At 36.4% G+C, this 24113-nt stretch overlaps 1 protein-coding gene across 8 annotated transcripts in view; it reads right to left on the bottom strand.

Moving 5' to 3' along the window:
* The window catches only part of LOC135475487 (rap1 GTPase-activating protein 1-like), a 193720-nt gene that overhangs the window by 66813 nt on the left and 102794 nt on the right, over positions 1 to 24113 (bottom strand). The window contains exon 1 of one of the 8 annotated variants that reach the window (XM_064755411.1): positions 23154 to 23392. The exons of 6 other annotated variants lie outside the window; for them this stretch is intronic. In XM_064755411.1, coding sequence (XP_064611481.1) covers positions 23154 to 23179 — 26 coding nt within the window. In that variant the 5' untranslated portion in view covers positions 23180 to 23392. Of the gene's footprint in view, positions 1 to 6864; positions 7029 to 23153; positions 23393 to 24113 lie in introns of those variants that run through there. One more of the 8 variants, XM_064755410.1, reaches the window with a different exon arrangement.

Raw genomic sequence — 24113 nt, forward strand, 5'->3', positions numbered from 1 at the left:
CGTTATTTCAAGTTGAGGGTACCGGTCTGAAAGAAAGCTTTTATCCATGGCCACTGCTGCATACAGCCCTAGTTTTCTGTGATTCATTTACCACAGGGCAAATCTAAATCTCTTAAAGTATCTTCAGTCATTTACTTAAAACCATATGTGGCGTGGGTTCCAAAGTAATTACATATCTAGCCAGGTTCCTGTTCAGAAATGGGTCATAATGTGGACTGAAGAATTAACTGCCAGATAGGGGCGGCATAGTGACAGCACACAAAATAGGCCAGACTAAAAACTCTGAGAGTAGACCATTAGACAAGGTCTCTTTAGGAAAACCACTGGGGAATCTGTCTGATTGCATGTACTGGATCTCCTACAGTTGCCACATGTTTTGTGACATTGTAGATTCTCCTGAGACATTCTGGTTGAATTCTCCCCATACTGCTTCAGACAGCCAATCACTTTGCATTCCCTCGAAGAAATAGCTTTTTTTGGAGGGCTGTTCTTAACTTAAACCTTATATCAAGAACATTTTAAAGACAATCATTTACACAATAGACATGGCTGCATGAACCAAACAGGTTCTGCAATCACGACATTATTCTAAAAGCCTTGCCAGAAATTCTCACTAGCACTTTTTTTTTTATCATCAAAGAACAAAATTGAAATTCAAATATTGCAAAAAAATAAATGCTGTCATTATTCTTTGCATTCACTTTAACTTACTCTTATATCATGTAAATTCACAGCAACTTTCCTATGAAAAATCTTGTCTGTCTTCCTTCCTACAAATGAGTTTATCTTTCAGCATTTCTCTTACTGATTAGAGGTCAAAACATCAGTGATATGACTTGCTAATGAGAGTTCCAGGAGAAACCCTATCCTATCTGCATCCAATCCTGTGACTGCAAACATACCAACATCTGCTTTATGCTGCCCTTTACAAACATATAATATACAGAGCATATATGCAGCCAAAGAAAGGGAAATACCAAATGGTAGCTTAAATGATAGAAAATCTTCACACACACTGTATTTTGACACCAAACCATCAGATAAAAGTCAAAGTTGGGTAATCTTAACTCAGGATCAGTACTCTTTCTATGAATGGTCACAGCTGAAGTTTTGTGTATATGTGCCACATACAGCACTTCCTGAACACTGTGCAGGTCATATTAAGGAGTTCAGAGTTCAACCCTCCTCCGCCTGAAATTAAAGATACATTCACTATCATGCTGCATCAAATTAAAGGCCATGGTCACACCAACAGAATACCACAAGGAATCAGTTTGTACATGTTGGCTGAACATATGTTCACATTTAAACCATCTGATTTTATCCCTACTACAAATCATTTTGATTAAGTTCATCCCAGGTGTGTATTTTGTGTTCTTCAGTACCATAGCCTGCTGAAAAGTGCTTTAATTCATAGACAAGAATAAAAGACTTGAGGAATAAAAGAATAAAATAACATCAAAATTGTTAAATATGCAAACATCTCAGTATATAAATACCATTTTGACCATTCCCAGGTGGTGTGTGTTCAGCTCGGTCTCTAGATTACATTAAGATATGTTATGACAGACAAAAGATGGAACAAAGGCTCTATGTCTTCAAGGAAGAGCACAGTTCACAAGATTTATATGATGATTTAAATCAAAAGAATGTTGTTTAGATGACAACCAGGAATTTCATTATGAGGGAAATGTGACTTATTTAAAGAGTCTGATAAACAGAAATCCTGATGCAAAACATATATCTCTTTTGAAAATATTCTTATTTTCTTCATTGTCAGATAAAGGCAGTAAACAGAGGTTTTGACTTAAACACACACATACATGTTTACATACAAATGGAGTGGAGGACAAGGAATATTTTGTGGTGAAATTGTGTGAGACAGGAAGGTCAAATGGAAGTACTTGTAGGGTAACATACTGAAAACATTGTTCACAAGAAAGAAACATTGTTACAGCCAGGATGTTATTATCATGAATGCCAGATTGCCAGAGGGGAATAGCGCAAGAACAAAAACTGTACATAGAGGCCCTACTGCCTGTAAATTTGATTAGAAACCTCAACAATGACTTTACAAACATTTCAACATCATGTGAAATAAATGCACTGTGAAAAAAAAGAAGAAGAAAAAAAACATGATTTCTTATTATTGCATGTAGTAAATTAAATACCAGAATACTTCTGGGTATGCATCCAAAGCAGAAATTAAGTACATGTATGTATGTCTTTCTGATGTAAGTGGATAAGGGATTATGTAAAGTTTTGTTCACCAGAAGATGACTGCTAAGAAAGGAAATGTAGTGACACTGAACTGAAAAATTACATGTACATGCATACTTCTTAACTAAGCGCGAATCTTGGGCAAATACTTTTTCACAAGAACTATAAATATACATGTATTTTTAAAATTCAATTTTTGCTAATGACAAGCAATAAATTTTTTGATTAATTAGAAAGTTTACCACTCAGGGAGAGTGCAAATGTCAGATTCATATGTCGTTGTTGTAGTGACTGTCTACCCGCTTGAAGTGTCCATTATTGATGATTACTTTGTGCTGCGTGCTGAGAATTGCTCTGACAGCCTCATCAAATGACAGACGGTCAAACAGAGAAACCATTTAAGAGGTGTACTCCACCGCTGAACATCACCCAGGCAGCTTCCTGGTTATGAACCTTGACGGCAGCCATTTGATCGCAGGCATAAAGAAAAATTGAGCCCAGCCCCTTGAAACAGGCAGAAGGCTTCAGACAGAGTGACGTCAAAAGCATGACACAAAGAGACACAAAAACCATTAACGACCAAATTAACTTGCAAAATTCCATCACATTGAGCAGAGAAATTTTACTACAATGAATAGATGACTGTCAAAGAAATTTTCTATTTCAGTTGCTATAACAACATATGATCCCCTGAAACTCATGTTTAGTGTGGTTATAAAAGAATAATGTCAAAGAAATTGTTCATTAGTGCTTAAAAGGGCTGTTACACGTAAAATTTAAGTACTGAACATCACACATCATCGCGACATCACACACGATACAACCAGTATTAAAGTTGGACTATTAAATATCTGTTTGATGTTTTCAAGAAAATCTCTGATATTTTGATGAAGATTCCAAGACAGGTTATCTACATCTGTATCAGAAAATTACATCTCCTTTTTGTTATATATCTTTCCAAATCGTTACAACAATGTTGCCTTTTCTGTAAAATCATGTATTTGGAACAAAAAAGCAAAGAGTTAACAGACAGCATCACCTCTTTTCAAATCTGGATAAAAGGCTAAAGCTGATTTCTCTAGTGAAATCGTATGTCTTAGTTGGTTGAACTAAACTCTGAAGATTGTCTGAGAGCCTGCATTCCTGACAGTGACAAATTCATACACCTGATGTGTCACTTCTGGAATAACTGTGTACTTCAGCCACTAAGTTCTAGTACGTCCTAATACAGCAGGGTACACTCTCCTAGTGCCATTTTCTGTTAGGCATCTGCTCGAAGGCACTGCCAAGATAAGTGTCTTCATTTGATTGAGATAAGTGCATTGTCTCCTTCAAAGACAACATTAACCGATTTCCCCACTGTAATTGTCACACTTGCTGCTTCAGTGCCAACCATCAACAGAGATGCAGCTGACAATTATCCTTTATATGAGATACTGGTAGGTTCTGAGAATAATCTTCAACTATAACTTTTACAACTCTGTAAAAGTGTCTAAAATATTTTGGTTGTAGAGTAAGCTGTTTATTTTGTATACAACATATTTGTTAACTTTTGTTGTTTCTGATGTAGGTAACATTTTTCACTTTTAAAAGTAAATCAAGAATAAGGCTAAAATCATTTTAATCCTGAATAGTCATAATAAAACCTCAAAACCTGTTTTTAAACAAGTAGAGCACTTGCCTGATCTGTGCCTATACCTAGCTCTGATTTATTTCACAGTTCAGTATCTGTGTCAAACTGGAACGCCCATTAAAGGTCAAGTTCCTCTCCCTAACTCTTTACCACATTTAACATCTCTAACATATCCACTGCTTTTCTATTTTCATTAGCCGAAGAATAGCATAACATTCCTTGAAACAATGTTTTCTCTCAAAATATGACCCCTCAATGATCAAAATATGAACTTCTGTCAAAGTTCTTGAAGAATTTGAGAGATGAGGCATGTATGGTTGAGGGGGAGGTGGGTGTTAATGAGAGAGGTGAGTCCTTTTTCCATTTGGTTTATCTTTCCTCACAGAATAAACTTTCTTCTTTTTTATTACCTTAGCCTTTACATACCCTGTTAAAGACCTGGCATTTTAATGACACAAAAACTATTAATCAGTCTTTTACTAAATCCACAAACCCTTACCACACAGCCCTGGAGAGTTGCTTTGCTGAGTGAGTCTCTCTGGGCTACCACTTTTGCAGAGGTCATAAAACCCAACTCATTGAAGGCCTCCAGCTGGTATAAAATGATAAAATCTGATAAGATGGGAGTCAATTTTCAAAAGGAACTGTGTAAGATGTGTAACTATTGCCTTCCAACCACTAGTAGGGAAATATGACCCATCCCACATTGCCCTTCACCCTTCTCAGAGGTTATCCTCATGGACATTACAGAGCTGCTGTGTGCAGTGACCATGATAAATGATGGATAAACAATCTGGCACAGTGTCCGATTTCCACTAAACCTGACTTTTTAGGTGAAAACTTTGGAACTCTCAACAAGTACTTAAGAATGTTGGCACTCCAATGTAAAATAATTCTTCGACCTTTTCAGTTTCCTCTGCAACCAATATTCTGCAACTAAGAGATCTATTGGGGTGCAGATTTGCACAGTTTTATGAAAATTGCATCTTTAATGACACAAACAAATCATTTTTAGTGTCATTTTCATAATAATTTTCTGCGCACAAATACCACAGCAAAAAGTGCCTAAGTGGTTGAAAATGTTGAAGATTTACCGTATACAGTATCCACAAGGAAGCCAATAACACATTTCTAGAATACCCCATAAAAACTTCAAGGTCAAATTCAGCAAGCATCTCAGGCAATTCTTTCTGCATTTACATATATATAACTTTACTACTGCCTACACATCTTCATGGGTTGTTCAACTGTCAGCATGTGGCCAGGAAGACAAATCAGTTACTTCTGCCCACAGATCTATGGTTAAAAATACTTTGTCAACAATCTGTCTGTCACTTGGCCAGGAGTTATTTAATAAAATCTAAATCCTGAGAAATTACACAATAATGATTACACTTCCGTTGTATCCTTGGCAACAGGCCTAATCATATGGACCACATCAGAGATGTTCGACAAAACTGCTGTGAGAAACCAATGGTTTATATGCTACATTCCCTATAAAATCACTACAGGCAATACACAGACCAAAGTAATTAATTTTCAAGCAAAATAAATGTCACTTTTTAGCCATGGGCCCTATAATAACATATCAGAAGGAAATTAAAACCATTTCTTTTTTAACTGACAGGTACAGCAATTACATGTGATTACACAGCAATGACAGCAATCAGCATCTCAGAAAAGGTAATTAGAAAACAAAAGGTAGCAGTGAATAGCTGCTGATGGTGTGATCATTTATAATGACCTTGTATCCATCACCTGACAAACAAGTTACATCTGTCAAAGAACACATACAAACTTCAAATGTCTCTGCCCTGGTAAGAGTGTCTAAAGAAGTCGAAGCATTTTTTCTGAAGTCACTGGTTCTTTCAGTTTTCCGTAACATTTACGTTCTTTCAGTTTGCCCCAGCATTCAGGTTCTTTCAGTGAATCCAAATGTATTAGGTTCTTTTAGTAATTCCTAAGTGTTTAGGTTCTTTCGGTGTGCCCTAACTTTTTAGGTTATTTTGTGTGCTATAGGGTTTTAGGTTTTTTCAGTGTGCCCAAACGTTTTAGGTTATTTGAGTATATTCTAAGGTGTTAGGTTCTTTTAGTGTGCCCTAATGTTTTAGGTTCTTTCAGTGTGCCCTTTCAGGTTCTTTCAAACATTTTCAGTTCTTTCACTGAGTCCTAAGGGTTTAGGTTCTTTTGGTGTACCAAAACATTTTAGGTATTTTCAGTGTGCATGCCCTAACATTTTAAGTTCCTTGAGTGTGGTGTAAGGTTAAGGCTGCCCAATCAAAAAATAATGACTCTCTGCTATCAACAAAACAACTACAGTACAAGTCAAATATGTGCTACATACACCTATATGTAAGATACATATATATTTCCACAATTTGAAAATTGTAAATACCACTGTGATACAGCAGTCACATGATCAAGAACTAGGCTATCCAAAATTTTGTGCGATTTAAATACAGTGTACATACAAGTCTACTCACCCTAGATACTTTCTGTTCTCATGCCGATGATCTGAATATGTCAACCTTCAAATGCACATCTATTCTCACTTTCTGAAGCTGCCATGAAAGTGTAATCAACTTTCAACAAAGGCACTAAGTCCTAAACATAGCATCCTACATAATATTACAGTTACACAAGTGGACACAAACATCTGAACCAGTTCCATAAATGGCTCTTGTAATTTATTTATTTATTTGATTAGTGTTTTACGCCGTACTCAAGAATATTTCACTTATACGACGAAGGTCAGTATTATGGTGGGTGGAAACCAGGCAGAGCCCGGGGGAAACCCACACCCATCTGCAGGTTGCTGCCAGACCTTTCCACCTACAGCCGGAGAGGAGGCCAGTATGACCTGGACATGAACTCACAGCGACCACTTTGGTGAGAGGCTTCTGGGTCACTACGCTGGGCTAGTGTGCTAACTCACTGAGCCACAGAGGCCCCCCTGGCTCCTGTAATTCTGCAGATTCTCTCAACACAAATATACAAGTATGTTAACCTACCTGAGGATCTCTCTTGGGAAGATGATACTCTCTATACCATATAACATAGGTCAGGCAAATCCTTAGTTTAAAGCTGATATTTGGAAGATCCAAGCTTAGCTAGCCACATCAAAGGCTCAAACTGAAAACTGTGTTCAACATCCGATCACAAACTAGCAACAAAAAACTTGTCAGATTCTTCTGAAAGCTTGTCAATTGATACGATGACGTTAAATCCCTCAAACAAGTGGCCCGATTCAATCCACGTATCTGAGTTAGACCCTGTTGCGTTTGCTCGATCATTAATCAATATGACGATAACCTTTTTCTGATTGTGAGCTAGGGCATACTTAGACGCGACGTCATCCCTACGATCATCTCTGACAGCCGTGATTTCCTTGACACTCACAACTGCCAGATAACGATACTGTTCGACCCAAAATAGCCTGAATCTGTTCAGCCATCAAGATGATGACAGGTGTGTGTGTGTGTATGTGTGTGTGCGTGTGAGGTCTTAACAAGTATGTACCTGTGGGTCAAAGTCTTGATGTACGCCCATCAGTTTGGATGTCTTACTTCATGAACAGGTTGGAGAGACTTTATGAGGTTATACTCTGTCTAAACTGACACCAATGTATTTCAAATTTCTGCAGTTGTTCCTAATTTAGGCTTATGTGATGACAAATAGAGTGGTAATTTTTTTTCTGTACCTATTAATATCACTGCATACTCAGAACACAACAATTGTAAAGGTCACGCAACAATTGCAAAGATCAGAAAATTTCATGTCAATGCTGAAATCTGAAACCAATAATTGTTTCTGTCAATCATGGATTCATGGATTTTTTTTTCTTGAGCTTTGAAGTCACATATGTAGCCAAGTTAAGAAGGTGACTTGACACGAATTGGAAATCAAGGATGTTATAAACGATGACTTCCGTTTATCCAATCTCCTATAAAACAGTTTGGTTCAGATGGTAACATGAAATATAGAGCTAAAAGACTCGGAATATAAATACTAGGGTCAATAAATGATTTATAAGCTGGGGTCTGAGGAATATTCCTTTTAATGTGCCATGATAAAAAGTCATAGTTAGCTGCCTTTGGCACTGCTGCATCTTTGACCTTCTGATCAGTAAGATCTCAGTTATCTCTCTCGGCGGCGGCTTTGTGTAGCCAGGTTTTCATGGGCTAGGACCTGCTGTTCATCAATAGTACGGTCAGGGGATGATCTGATCTAGCTGATTTGGTGCCAAAGTGTCTGGCTGAGCTCTTGGATTTCTTTAATTCTTGGGATTATTAGCCACCTGATTTCATACAAATATTTCGCCCTCAGAAGCAAGAACAAGTAATCTTGTCATTGTGTTTTTATCAAGGGCAGATTTTCAATGGGAGCTTAAAGGGGGTTTTTCAATCAAACATGACCTTTATATAAAGGAATGAAGTTTATCAAAACTATATATAAAATCTATTATCCAAGTCATATACACATAGATGACCTATTCAAGAAATTAAGTTTGTAACACTTGTACACCAAAATGTATAATCTAAGAAGACATATGAGTTTTGACTTTGAACATGCTGAATAATTTTGTATTCAATATCTGACTGATCATTTCTTTATTTATTTACTTGACTGGTGCTTTACACTGGACTGAAGAATATTTCAGTTATAGAACGGTGGCCAGCATTATGGTGGGAGAAAACCAGGCAGAGCCCGAGGGAAACCCATGACCATCTGCAGGTTGCTGACAGACTGCCTGATTAATCATAAAACTATAACAAAATTAGCACTACATTCCCAACAATCAAATGCTGATTCTGCAGACCTTGATCAGGAACACACTGTAACACTTGAACTACATGTGCCATAGCTAGAGTGACTATGAGCCATGAACACATAAAATAAAAAAGTTCTCATACAGAACGGTCACACCTGCCGTTTGTCTAACCAGACTTGCTATAGATAACATAACTAACATACACACCTGTTATGTAAATTAGGATACATAATAATGACCTATATGGTTTAAAACCTAGACGTTACTGGTAGATGGCAATCCTGATGCTCTAAGGAGAGAGACAGTTGTGGCGCCTATCACACCAATGCATTAACTCTGATCATAAACAGTTTCAAAACAAGACTGAAAATTTTTGAAGTCAATCACAGCAACACTGCAGTTAATCTACCCAGTGTGTATGTTTTTTCCACAATAGTCTTATAACCCATATGGTAATGCATTACATACATGAGCAATCACTATGTTTTGTTAAACTATCTGTGTTCTTCTGAATTTTTTTTAAAGAGCCAGATGATCGATATACACAACAAAAAAACCATTATTCTACACAAATAAAAGGTTCCTAGAAAACTATCTTTGTATAGCCGAATAGAGATCAATAGCTTGATAAACAGATAAGTATTCCATGTCTATAAACAAATTTGTGTTTCAACCATACCGTTACTCACAAAAACTGCTACCATCAATTCCCCTCATTTCCAAAGTTGCCTTTATCCCATATAGGTAAGAAGAGATGATCCTCAGATCAGCCTGACAGGGCCTGGTACAATAAATCCAGTAACTGGGTACACAGTAGCTACTTAACACGTACCTCTGCTCTTTCTTAATCCACAGAACTTGTTTACAACGCCTGATCAATCACTAGATCACGCATATTCAATACTTCCTCAAACAACCTTGACCATCAGACAGTTTGACGCCACACTGAAAACTTCCCCAGATATCAGTACGTTATTAGGTCTTCAGTGGAAAACATGAGGATATACTTCGCTAGGTTTCTTATCATTTTATCATTTTATCTCTGTTGATAGTCACACAATCCCTCTATTGATTTCCAATACATATGCTTCTATATCAGGACTAGGTAAAGCACTTTTGATTAAGAAGTGTCTGTTTATAGACATGAACATATATCCCAATGTAGTGAGCAGAAAAAAGTAAGCTATCCTATCCTAGAAGAAAAAGTCATCGGGCATTGACACCCCATTATGAATATATTGAGCAAATGAAATCATCTTCGTAGAAAACATCTGGGACAAGGAAAACAATGATACAAGTCAATTGCAGAAATATATCTGTATATTTGACAGGGCAACTCAGTTTGCTAACAAGTGGTTATTGTATAAACACATGTTTTCTACCCTTGATTGGTTAACAAATAGAATGCAACTCTTCATCATCAACATGGTGGTGGGTCACAACCAAGCGGTCATAAGATTTTTGTCTTTCAAACTTTACAACACATGTGTCGGTTTAATCCCAGAAGAGGTTGCAAGAAGGACCTCAAATGGAATTTTATATTTGATCAGCACAAGCACAATACTGACATCATTTTCTGTTCTCATAATTATTAATTTTTTTTATCATTTTTAACAACTAAAGAACAACTTTTCAAAACATATATTTTTTTCCAAGACACCTTTCATAAAGCAACTTCAAAGTCTTTTCCATCATCAAAGAAGATGTATCAATGTCTTTTGCCAGCTGAAGGAAGCCTTATTGAAAAGAAGTTTGTTGTACATTCAAGGAGCCATACATTTATTTCTTCTTATCACGTCAGGAAACCCCAATTGCTCACCATCTTTATCAGAAGATACAAGGGTAAATAAGATGACGGAGAAATAAAAAAACAAAAATAGTTCTGTTCATCCACAAAACTGAAAAGCAGTGAACTCAGCTCACTGCATTAAATTATTGAATGAAATGAAGAGTATCAGAGGGGATAATTATGACTACCACCTCAAGCTATATTATGATGCACACCAACCATATTTATATCAACAAGAAGAAGAAAAAAAACAGGCCTGGTGCCAAGTTAAGATTATATACCTTCAAAGGCAAACGTAAGGAAAAGGCATGATTCTAATGCCTGTAAATCTGCTTTATTCAGATATTTACCATGGCAACTTGATAAGCCTTCAATAAGTCATCAGAGTCTACTAACAGTACATTCAGGCTCTTCTTATACACTGAGGGCAAGGTTTCAATTGCCGCAGAGACTTTAAACCGTTTTGGGAGAAACACAGAATCACAATATGGACGGGGATCGGTAAAAGAGATGTTGCCTGTTAATAGATACACCAATACCAAAATGTTAACAAACAATGATAAGTTGTCTTCTTCTGAAAGAACCTATAACAGAGCATATGGATACTCCAATACAGGAATCACGAGCAATTGAGTATAACAATCACCTGTTTGCAGCAAGGGTTATGTGGCACCACGCAGTTTCTACTTTATATCACAGAAAGTGCCAAACAAAATGATCCTCTGGCAAAAGTAAATGCAGATGCACATCAAAAAATTGTCCTGGATTTCACCTTGAAAATCACCTTAAAAAAAAAACAATGAAACTATGGCCAGCATTCAGCAACAAAAAAAAAACAATATCTGTAAAACATGCAAAGCGTATCAATGAAAGTAGCTATCTGGTTAACCACATATGTGTTTTTTGAAACAGCAAAGCATTTTCATCCTGACTAAACTCAAAAAAAGAAGGGACAAAAAAAGCCCTTCAGTACACCAACACAAGCGGTCTGATGGTATAAACAGAATTACTGTCACAGCTTTAAAAATTCCTGTGGATAAAAACAAATCACATTTACACCCTACCACCACTAATAGATTGCTCCAAATTCCCTTACGACAAATCTAAAAGAAGGTGGCATCCATTATAAACTTAGGGGGGGGGGGGGGGGGGGGGGCAAAAATGGCTGAGATGTAACTTAAGTTGTGTGTTGAAGGCATCCTGTGGATATGTCATTCTGCTACCTCAACACGCAATGCTGCTCGCCAAATGGCGTATTAATTAACTTCCATTGACACCATTAGCTCAGTTTCTTATTCCAATGAAATTACTTCATCTTAAATCAAGATAAGAACTAGAGAGAAGCCTTTTCAATCCACACAGATGCAAGATTGCATGACATTAATGGTCATGCCACTTGAGAAAAAGCTGCTGGTAAGGTCAACTGTTATAGGTCATGCAATACGAGACATACCTTAATTGCTTCACTCCAGAGGATGTTACCATCACATACTTTACACATGCCTACATTATAATTGCACAGGCTCTTGGCAGCATAATTTAGGACTTATGATTTATCTGAGGTGTGATTTAGCTAAAGGATGGCTGTGTTGGTCCAAAAGCAAATTGTCTTCAGTTCCAACACAACTTAAGCCAAACTTCAGGGCCAATATGATTCTTCAATCTACTGTAAAAAAGTTCACTGATGAATATTTGTATTGAACAGAAGGAAATATAAATCAACCATGTCCGTAAAAGTTATCACTACACAGGATTTCACACAAGTTCTTTAATGTGTTTTGGGATTAACGTCCACATTGCATACATTCTTCATTTTTGTCATAAAACACAAAGTCACTAAGTCATGTTATGCATGTTACAAACAAGTGTCAACAGGCAAATGCATGTAATACATTCTGCCAGAACATGTCAACAAGGAGAAATTCTGGCATAAATTAGATGGAGGTCATGCATGAAATCTGTCCCTTACAACAACTACGAATGACGTAGAAACTTTTGCCCATGACTGAACAGCGTATTTTGCCTGATTTGATCTATAAGGAGTTTTTTTACATTGTAGAAAAGTGTGATCAAGTTGGTTTGGAAGGTAGGATAATATTCCACTTTGGGAGTCAAATTTTGTACATGTAAATTAACAACAGCCCTGGGAAAACCAATGTCTAAATGATTGTTCTCAGACTCTAACCAACATGTGTAACAAAGGCATGACTCTACCAATATCTCCTCAAAAGCTCTGACTGAATCCTATCAAAATGACTTCAACCTTATCAGCAGTATAAACATAAAACATCATTATTTTGTCTGCTTGCACAATCCAAATAGGTCTTTTCCTTATTAAAAAAAATCTGATAAAGCTTTCTTCAGCAAGTCAGATCAATATTACATTTACACATATGATGAAAAGCAATAATCTATTATGAACAGCCATTTTTCAATTTTTAAGTGGCATCTAAGTAAAAAAAAAAAAAGGATTAAAAAAAAAAAAATAAAAATAACAAAAATGTTTAACATTTTTAACACGCACCCCCTATAACTGTAAGATATGAGAAACACACAACACATGGGTGTGTTTCATTTTAACCACACATCCACTAATTGCTGATAGAAAAAACAGCAATTTTGAAGAGGATGATAGCCATCTTAACAATGTTATCAACTAGGGGGACGTTCTTGGCACGTCATTAGTAAACCCGAAATGATACCTCCCCTGGTTACTCCAGCACTGACTGAAAACTATGCCTCTGGCACAAAGTCCTCATCTCAAAATTTCAGGCATTATACAAGCTTTGATGAGTTATAGAGATATGAATTTGACATCATCGGTAAATGTCAGGAATTGCCCGCAGCACTTCTTCAAATAGCTACTACAGTGACAGTGAAAACAAGGCCAGTATCAGGAAGTTCCCATTATTGTAGGCTTGAGACGAAATATTGCTACACATAAAATAGACATTTTGTTTCTTTTTCACTATATCACATATTTTCATATTGTGAATGGCAACATTTGGCATGGTATGATGATGTAAGCTATACACAGCTTCTGAAAATTGCACAAAAATTCCAAGGTTAAATCAAAGCTGTTACATTCCTTACAGCGATATCAGTGGCCAAGCATCAAGGCCCAAGTGAATGTCAAATAAGAAAATATTATGAAAGTAATGCACTGAACTAATCTGCCATGATCGGAAAAATTAAGCTTTGGAAAACATCTGTTTACCAACAGATGCCAACACACATAACAACAAACAGCTTTATTCAACTGCTGAAGTACACAGATAATGAACACATGCATCCTGCATGTATAAAATTGTAATAGTATTTACAAAAACAGGCAACATGGAGAAAAAGCATGACAAAAATGAAAAATAATAAACTGGGTTTGAACCCCACACTACCAGATGTCATATACAATGCATCTAGTGCTGAAAACCACCACAGCGTCTTGATAGAGTTAGGCCTTGGCAATCACCTCACCTGGTTAAGTATGTACATTTCAGGTTGCTCGATACATCGTGTGCAATTACCCCACTCTAGTGTCACATCTGGTTTGATTGGGCTCACTTCAGTTCTGAGAGGTGGTGAGGACAGAGTGAATGTAGGTGACAGGAAATGTTAGGAGACTATAACGACAGGAGATTATAACGATACGAAATTTTGGTATATAAGGTTGGAAAGTGTTGTGTGTTGTTTTCTTAAAATAAGGTCCTCAGTCAGAAGCCATGAAGCACGGTTTTGTAGTTACTTTTCTGTGCGGCATCCTTCATATTTCTTTAACGGTTGAATTTGGCCTACTAAGAGTAACATGTACTAAGAGTACTAAGAGTGTGGATAGAGATTTTTCGTATATTTCGCCATGGCCTTGGACTTATATTCCTTCCTGATAGCATGGGGGTATTGGGGAATGCCGTCTGGATTGTTGAGAATTACCGATGTAGCATTCTGAACAGGGTTGGCTTTACGAGCAAACATTGAAAATTATCTGTTGATAACTGAGGAGAGGAGGGAGAGTTGCTCATTTCTCAGTTTGAGTGACAGGCAGCCAACCTATGGGCGGTTAGGTTACCTGCAGCACATGTATAGTAATACACAGTTACCTCCAAAGTCTGTGTTAATTTCACAGGCTTACATTTCTATTTTTGAAGTAGGGTGGTGCTATTGAAATATTTCTAGCGAGAAAACTATAGATTGCAGCTCAAATCCATTGTCATGCACCAGAAACTACATGTCTTGTGCTACAATTTGGTGCAAGTCTGTAGCTTTTGTAGTTCTCGAGTTACAGGGCATTGAAATTACGAGACAAAAATGTTTTTGATCATATCTGAAAAAGTTACAAAGATAAACAAAAAATCCGAAAGCAGATTTGGAGTCAACATTGCCAATACACCAGATGAAAACATTATCAAACTTAGACATTTTTAATGATGTCATAAGTTTGACCAATGGGGAGATTCCAAAGTTTTCAATGCATGTCCAAGATTTTTTCAAACTTGTTCTAAGTGGGATAACTCTAAAAGTGTATCAAATTTCAAAAGAATTTGTTCATTGGTTCTTAACAATAAGATTTTTAAAGGTTTTGATCAAAATTCAAGATGGCTGCCATGTCACACGACCAAAGTTAACCAAAAAACAACCCAAATTTGCCTCGTAACCTTGTTCCTAAAATCACTGAATTTCAACAACATCTAATAAAAACTTTTTCATACATTTTAAAGCAAATAATATTAGATGTCATGCCATGTACATCTCTGGTAGGAGTAACCAGGTCTTAGGTAGAAGACAGATGAGACATAAATCTGACATATCCACAGAAGATGGCGGTGGACCACAGTTTATGATGGACGCAAACTTGCTCCATAAAACCGTCCACTCAAGAGGTCCAGTTGTTAGTAAGTGCATTAATCGACAGGTAAGCGTTCCCCAAGTAAATTACAACCCATTGAGGAGCCTTAACAAGACAGGTAAACCTGTCAAAGTAAACTCCATAAATAATCCTCAACACAATACCTGCCATTGTTCCGCGCTGTTTTTAAGCTTCCATCAATTCATCAGCAGCATATGATTAAAGCCATACCGCCTGCCCTTATCAAATGACAAAGACTTGGCTCAGTTTCACTTTTTCTCTGCAAAATTCCACAAAAGTTTGACGCCATTTGATCATACAAACCAAATGAATCAGATCTCGTGGCTTGTCTGTCATCAGTTGGCCATGAGATCATGAACTTGAACAAAAACCTTCTCTCTAAATTTAAAAATTCAGAGCTTATACTCCTAGGCACTTGTTGCTAACATACATACATACATACATACATATATATAACATACACATAATATCTTCTATAACCTTTCCATATACATTATATATATATATATATATATATATATATATATATATATATATATATATATATATATCAAAGGGTTAATTAGAAGGCTGCTACCAGCTGCCAGTCTTTTCAAAAAAATTCAGCAATCACCCAAGCTCCTATTTCACTTCACCCAATTTTTACATCAGATAGCTGGCTACTTTTCCAGTCTAGCATTCTGCTCAAAAATACAATTAAAGCCTTTTAAATGGCAAGTTAAATTAAATATTAATTTTATATCAGAATGGATGACCATACAGAGTAAAATACAGGCAGTCTTATGAAACAGAACAGATATACAGCCTCTAACAAGTGCATGTCAAACTCCACAGTCAGCAATTTCCTACCCAAAAATACAACATGGGTTTATTATGGACATAGGTAGTCAAGATCGATTGAACTCTAGTTTGCTTATAACCAATAGGATAAGTCAATCAAGGAGTTTGTCTTCCTGCGCTCATTATAACTTTGTTATCTGATATACAACTAAGTTAATCAACATTAAACAAAAGGGGTACAGTTTATACATTTATCTATGGTGTTAACAATTTGATGACTTTTCCAGAACATTAAACAGTCTTCAAACAGCTCTGTGATGCAGACCCAAATCTGATCACCTATAAACAACTACTGTAATGGCATTTTTAACCTGACAGGATGATATTTTGCCACTAATCTCAGTATCTGCATGTCAATGGTTGATATATATTAACTATAAACTGTTAAACTACTGAGGTCTTCGTGCACTTTATACTACACACAACAAATCATGGATTTTTAAGAAGCGAGGCGTTTACGGTATAATTTTTCTCCTGCTGAGTTAAATGTTTTTATCTGCAAGAACACAGCACTTGACATGAAAACACTGTGGGTGGGTAAATGCAGGTCAACTCAACCACTGTGGCAACAATTTTAGCACGAATACATTATTTAGGTCACATTTGGGCATGAAACTGAATGGAAACATTGCTGGGACATCTGCAACAATGTAACCAAATGAGACAAAATGTAACTTCACAAAACCATCTGACCACAAACATGTCTTCAAAGATACAGTGTGACCAATCAATGCCATGTTTACAAAACATGACCAATAAAAAACTAGCACACAACTGTAACCCAATCTGTTTGTACTAAAATTTCCCGTTTTTAACAACTTCCTGTGACAGGGAACCCCTACAGCAGGATGCAGAGCAGCAATCAGATATCAAACTAAATAGATTATCTAGTGTTTATTTTAAATCCAGTTCCTTAAGAAAGCATCTTGAGGACTGATAGGCAACTAGGACATCTGTTGCTCTACAAAACATCTGGCCTTGGGTGCAATAAACTAGCTAGATCAGATTCTACTAAAGCTGAACAGTGTCCATGGCAGGAGAAATGTAGGTTTGGTGTGTTAGACTGTTTACCATTGACTCTTCAGTTTATTTTAACCTGACTATTTGATCAACTTTATATAGACTTCTGCAGATTAAGAAAAGTTATATATGTTTTACATGTGGCATGATCAGAAAGAAAACAACAGTTTTAAAGTTTACACTAATATACTGTTCTTGAAAGTGCAAACAAGCAGGCATCGTTTTACTCAAGAAAAAATCTGAAATGTTTCAATTTAAGAAAATTCATCCCCGACTACCACCCTCTCCATAGAGAAAAACAGTCCTACAAATTCTTCCGAAATTTAGAAGAACTATGGTAATTGGGGAAAGCATGCAAGTATCTTATCAGTACCTAGACAGAGCTGAAGCAGTGTTACATAACAATCCTGTTATGTTTTAGTATCTTTGTAGTCACTATCTATGAACACATCCATCGCCAGCATCAAGCCTGACGCATAATCAAGCTAGAATGCTAACAAGTCTACCATGTTTGATTATCACTTACAGCAAGACTTATTGTTACATCACCACAGAAACAGGATATGCAGAATCAATGACTTTTTAGCACTTAACTTTTACATAAATATACACAGCATATTAGTAATAGGTTCAAAACACTGACCTTGGAAGTACGTGTCAAGAGACCAAGGCCCGTATTTATTGAACGTCTTAAGACAAAAATTCAATCTCAGGTAAAACAGGTAAAATGTTTTGCTCTAGGAAGTTTAAAATTTTAACAATAATTCTTTACTGCAGAACAATGTGCCAGTCGCAATTTGAGTTCATTTCTGTTAAGAGTTTGGCTTTTTAGCCATTTCCAAAAATAATTAACAATAAGGCCCTGAAGTGTAAGTCAGTGCTATGAATGACCCATGTGGTAACACATGTAAGCCTCTCCACTGTATCCCTGACACACACTACTCCACCTTGATTGATTTTTCTTCTTAATTCAATTAATGTATAGATTTTGTATGTAGGAGCACAGATCTTAACACACATGACAACTGGGAAAATGTTAACAGTTTCAGGCAGGTATCAGATACAATCACCTTGCCAAGACAATTGGCAAATACTAATGAATACCATATTAGATAGATAGGGTCAGGTGCAAATATGAATATCATAATCAACTGATTCATGACAAGGTGCTTTACTAGCCAGCCACGGCGAAAATGAAGATATGCACTCATTTAATTCGTCTCAAGAGAGACACTTTTTATTTCTCATTAATTAGTTTTCACACCACCAGGACTTTCTTTTCGTCTTTATATCCCCTATCATTTGGGATGTTTTTTCACAATTATATGTTGCTGTTTTATTTTTAGGTCTGCGTGATTTTCTATTTTAGTTTCAGCTGTGATGATTAAACACAAACGTGTTGAAAATAAACATGATCTCCTTAATACAATCATTATATCAAGCCCTTTGATTTTAACACCACAACATATATCACCAACACTGCCGACAAGCATTTGAATATAATAAAAAAAAATATTTTGGTCATTTCACCTACACTCTGAATACCCTAAATGACCTAAAATTTCGTCCACGACTAAGATGCTCATTTTCCCCCGATTCTTGGAGTTTTACTGAGGTTAGAAAGGTGCTTTGAGAGGTGTCTGGACGGTAGGATGATATCCTACTGGGAAAATGTAAATTACGTACCAGAAGTAATATCTCATGGCATTTCAGTGCCTCCAAAAATGCTCTTTTGTGGTCAAATTTTTAGGTCATTTAGGGTATTTCTCCTGGCAAAATGTATTAAGAAACAATGAAAACTGCAATATATGAAATTTCCAAACATTTTTAACACCTCATTTGCAAAACTGACTTTTTCTTACAAACATAACCCTTAACACTGAATTTATTTATTTGATTGGTGTTTTATGGCGTACTCAAAAATATTTTACCTATATACCACGGCGACCAGCATTTTGATGGGAGGAAACTGTACAGAGCCCAGGGGAAACTCACAACCATCCACAGGTTTGACATTTAATAAAATTACTATCAAAAATAAGTGAAGCTATGATATGGTACAAATTTATTTCATCAGATGTATAGCCTTGAGCTAGAATACCAAAATACTGATTATATTCATGGACAAATGTCTTAAAATAATAAGGTCTAAAAATTATATCTCTGACACAAGAGCAGGGAAATTAACTGGTAACCAAAAACAAAAGAAGAATCTTTTCCTCACTGAAAAAGAAGACAAGTTATGCTAACACATTAACAAAAAAATCTAAGAAGTGAGCCATAGAAACCACAAAAATTTTCAGCAGTGAAATCTGTTTGAATCTGCACATTCTTACACATACGGTTTTTTAACGTTTCCTTTTCCTCATCTATAGGCATGATAGCAAAGGAAAAGACAATCCCAGTGTCATTTCCCATGTGTATTAAACAAACTCAAATTTCTGGAATGGCTTTTGGAAATAATTAAGTGGTCTGAGAAGGATTTATGTCACAATTCAAATGTCTATTGTAGCTGAATCAAGCCAAGTATGCAAACAACGAGAGCTTAGAAAATTTCTCAAAAATAAGGTGCAGAAACTCTTCCATATCACATTTTGAAATCATAATATTTTTCATTCCAAATGAATTCAAAGAAATTGCAATGGCCTTAAATATAATCAAATTACCAGGAACCATGGTAGCTAAGAAAACTTCATAAAATATGTTAATCAACTAAAATTGCTCATTCATAAAATAAAAAAAGTACATTCAAGCAGCATAAAAACACTGATGAAAAATGGTGGACAGTATACACCTAGAGGCAACATCACAAGTGGTTATTTAGGGTAAAAGCAAAGTTTTAGCCTGGGATAAGAAAAAAAAAACTACTGATGGATGAAACTGATCACGTTATACATATCTAGTGAAGTTTTCATCTTTTCATGGCAATGTGAGATGAATATGATAGCATGCACAATCAAAATACCTACATATAAATCACAACAGGTGAGATGGACAGTTTTATTTGTAAACAAAAGTAAAATTACACTTCCCATCTGACTACAGTGTTTTTTTCCCAATAAAACCAAAACTTCTTTGAATAACCATACATAGAAGTTTGAAAATGAAAATATGAGCATTTTGTTTACAGCCTTGATATTGTACATAACACAACAGAACAAACTCAAATAACATACAGTAGGTTTATGCGTGAATGTGCATTGCAAAGATGAAAAAACAAAATCTAGCAATCCCCCTGAAGGCACAATGAATCCAAATTGGCTGACCACCTACAAATTTGTGCTAGAATTACCCTTACATAGCATAACTTGAAATTAAGGAATATTCTTCTTACATTAATTGCTTGCTTACTAAGCTATGCGAACACTATAATTTTCACACAGTCAGTTTAATGCCATAGAGAAATTTGTTGATCCAGGTGAATATACAATACATGTACAGTCCTGCCCACTTAATGGCATATCAGTTTAAGGAATAATCTGCTTTATTGCATACCAAACTGGAAGACAAAACCAAATCATATTTCAACAGGCTGTTTTACCACCAGCTAACTGCATATCATTTTAATGGATAATCCGCTTAACTGCCTGACCCTGTGCTGGGTCAGTTTGACTCCCCGCCCACTTATTTCAATAAACAGAAAGGGATTCACTCAGACCAGGAGATAAAACCCCAACTGAGTGCGTAGTCATGACAAAACAACGCAGCTCAGCACCGAGGTGACAACCACAGATTAAAAACTGAGGCCCAATAGATGGCCGCTTACAGCACAGACATTGTGTCCTGCCAAACCTGAAATGAATCCCATATGCAGAAAAATAAAGTCACAAAAGCAGAGAATAAAACAGTCACAAGTGTTCAGATTATATGAAAACAAAGATGATATTTTGTGTCCATCTCGAAAAAACGAAAACCCAAATCAGAAAGGCAAGCATTATGTCAAGCAAGGTGTCAACTTGAGCGAACAACCTGACTTATTAACGAGCATGGGAGACAACTCCATGCAGTTATTGATAAACATAGTTAAACGAATAGATCAATTACTTGCATAATATTATCAAGCATTTACTCAATGCAATAAAGCGGGTCCTGCTGTATAATTATGGTTTTTGTGCCAACCCCTACAAGGTAAAATCAGTTTCATCCGTATTATCAACTGAAGTCAACATATTATTTCTAACCAACAACTTTTAAAGCGTAATTACTGAAATCCATATAATTTCAGCCAATTATATAATTTTGGAGCATAGTTGGCAAAGAAACTGGCATACTACAATGATACTGCAGAAAAATCCTAAATCAGGTTACTGACATGACATAAGTTTGTTCACACCTTTCAGACATGTTTTTATGCCTTAGTCTGTTGAACTAATTCGAGGTGACAAACTGAAATAAAGCATGTGTGGTGCACTCATGACAGACACCCAGTACTACAAGTGTCACCACGACGACAGGTGCATACATGCACATGTAAACAAGCCAGAGCAACCATGTTAAACTTCATTCTAAACAAGCAATAACGATAAATGACATCACACAAGATAAAACAGGTTATAATTGACCCTCAGATACATTCATTTATGTCATATATAGAGATGTGAAATATGAATGTCATGTTTACTGGTGGGAGGAAAGAAGAAAAGCCAAGATCCCATCACACCGACAACTGAAAAACTGAACCAAATATAAAGGTTGCTGGTAAACCATCCCACATACAATCATCGGGGAGGAAGTCAGCATGAGCTGGAAGAATTCACAGTAACCCCATTGGTGAGAGACTCTTGAGTCATGGCAAGCTAACTTGTGAGCAACAGTGGCTGAAACACAGGTGTAGATGACCTATGAATTGTGACCTTCATGATAACATATCATCAACCAGTACTGCTTATATTTCAAAAGTTGTGATAAAATTTGAATACAAAGTCTACAGCTTGAATACATATTGAGCAAAACATATGTGTAGCTATATTTCCAAAAGAGCCCACAAATTGAAATGAACATCTTGTCAACGATCACTGATTATTAGCTGAGCTGAGCAAAAATCACCCTGAATTATATCCCTACTATACTATTAGGCATCGATGATTACAAATTTACAAGATGTTCAGGACTAACTTTTATCTATGGTCAAATAACCTTTTTAAGTTTCTCTAGGTTTCTCTGTGTGTATAAGAAGATGCCAGATTGATACCAATCACAGGAAAAAGTACTTACCAGCTACATGTTGTATATTCATTTTTTCCCCTAAATTTCTTAATTAACAGATACAAAAAAACACACAAAAAAAATTCACATTTAGCTTGCTTTACAAAATCACAGAGTGAGTGGGTGAGTGCTTTGGGTTTAACGTCGTACTTAACAATTTTTTAGTCCTATGACGACGAAGGAGTCCTTAGAGTGTATATAATGTGCCTCCTTGTTGCAGGACAGCTTTCCACCACTCTTTTATCTAGTGCTGCTTCACTGAGGCGCCTTACTGAAGGCAAGTAAGCTTCCCCACTCGAGCCATTATACTGATACAGGTCAACTAGTAGTTGCACTATGCCCTTCATGCTGAACTCCAAGCGAGGAAGTTACAACTTCCTCTTTTAAGTTGTAACCCTAACCCTGCATCTACCGCTCCCAAAGCAGATGCTCTATCAACTGTGCAACTATGTCAAAATCACAGAGAAAACAAGTATTGATAAGTTTGCTAACATTTAAATATACTATTGATGCTAATGTTATGGTTTCACTTGATTCTGATTATTATATGTTTATATGAAATGACAAATATTATCGACTTATTAATTCATTTGGCAGAATAGCCAATAATGAATGACTTGCACGAGATAATGAGTGCAGGAATTGATTATCCGATGATCTTTAGTTCTGATATAGCTATTTTTCTTCAATTCATCTTTCACCATGCAGTCATTACGTGCGATGAAGACAAGGTTGACACAGGAATTAACACTCATTCAGTGATAATCCTGATCATTGCAACAGGTATTTGTGACTCTGACAAACTACATCTTACCTTCTCTTCTTGTTTCGTCCAAACATTTTGATCTGTCCCTTGTCTTGGTAGATATCCACGTAAATAAATCCAGGTAAACTTCTCTTCAAGTAATGTGTTATTGTGGAAGTGCTGCGAAGCTACGTCCTGGATGTACACAGCATGTTTTACCAGAGGCAGACAACGCGCACTCCCCAATGCAACCAGCTTGCTTTAAAGCCATTAACACGAAGCTCACGACGATATTGTTTAAGACAGGCACAGGTAACAGCTGGCTGAAGTCTCACCTGAGCCCAACAACAACACAGGTAGAGCAGATAAAAACCTTACAGCTGGAAAAATTGAGAAGACTGAAATATACACGTGAATCAATAAAAGCTCACATCAGTTCACTTGACAATCACGTTTCATACATAACTACCAAGAAGGACACAACCTTTGGTATACACGTGTGCATTTCAAACTCCAGTGTTTCAGTTTCAGCTTTTAACTTGATTTCATTGACTATAACATAAATCCAATCTACCCCAGTCGTTAGCAAGGTGAAGCAGAAAAGGTGAAACACATTTGTTTCATTCGATCATGAACATCACATGGGATACATTCTCCACTGGAGTCACGGAAGGTAAAATCAGAGGGTTTAACAAGGATTTACTCCATTCATAGTATGTCTTCTCCATACAGATGAACACACAGGAAATACTAGGATGCACACAGAATGTGTGCCCACAGGTAACAATACAGGCCTATATACACAGGGAGTACAGTATTCGTCAGGTATTACACACCTGTGCACATCAAGTCACAGATATACACACACACACTCACAAGTCTGCTCCCTACCTACACACATCTGCTATCCCATATTAGGTGGACAAGCTCTCACATCAATGCGGACACTGACATCACTCATGCTGAGAAACTTTGTCAATCTTGATCTTGTCATCGGTACATGCACGGGGAAGTTTCAGTTTTCAAAAA

Source organism: Liolophura sinensis, chromosome 9 (assembly GCF_032854445.1).
Source record: "Liolophura sinensis isolate JHLJ2023 chromosome 9, CUHK_Ljap_v2, whole genome shotgun sequence".
NCBI classification, from domain to species: Eukaryota; Metazoa; Mollusca; class Polyplacophora; order Chitonida; family Chitonidae; genus Liolophura; species Liolophura sinensis.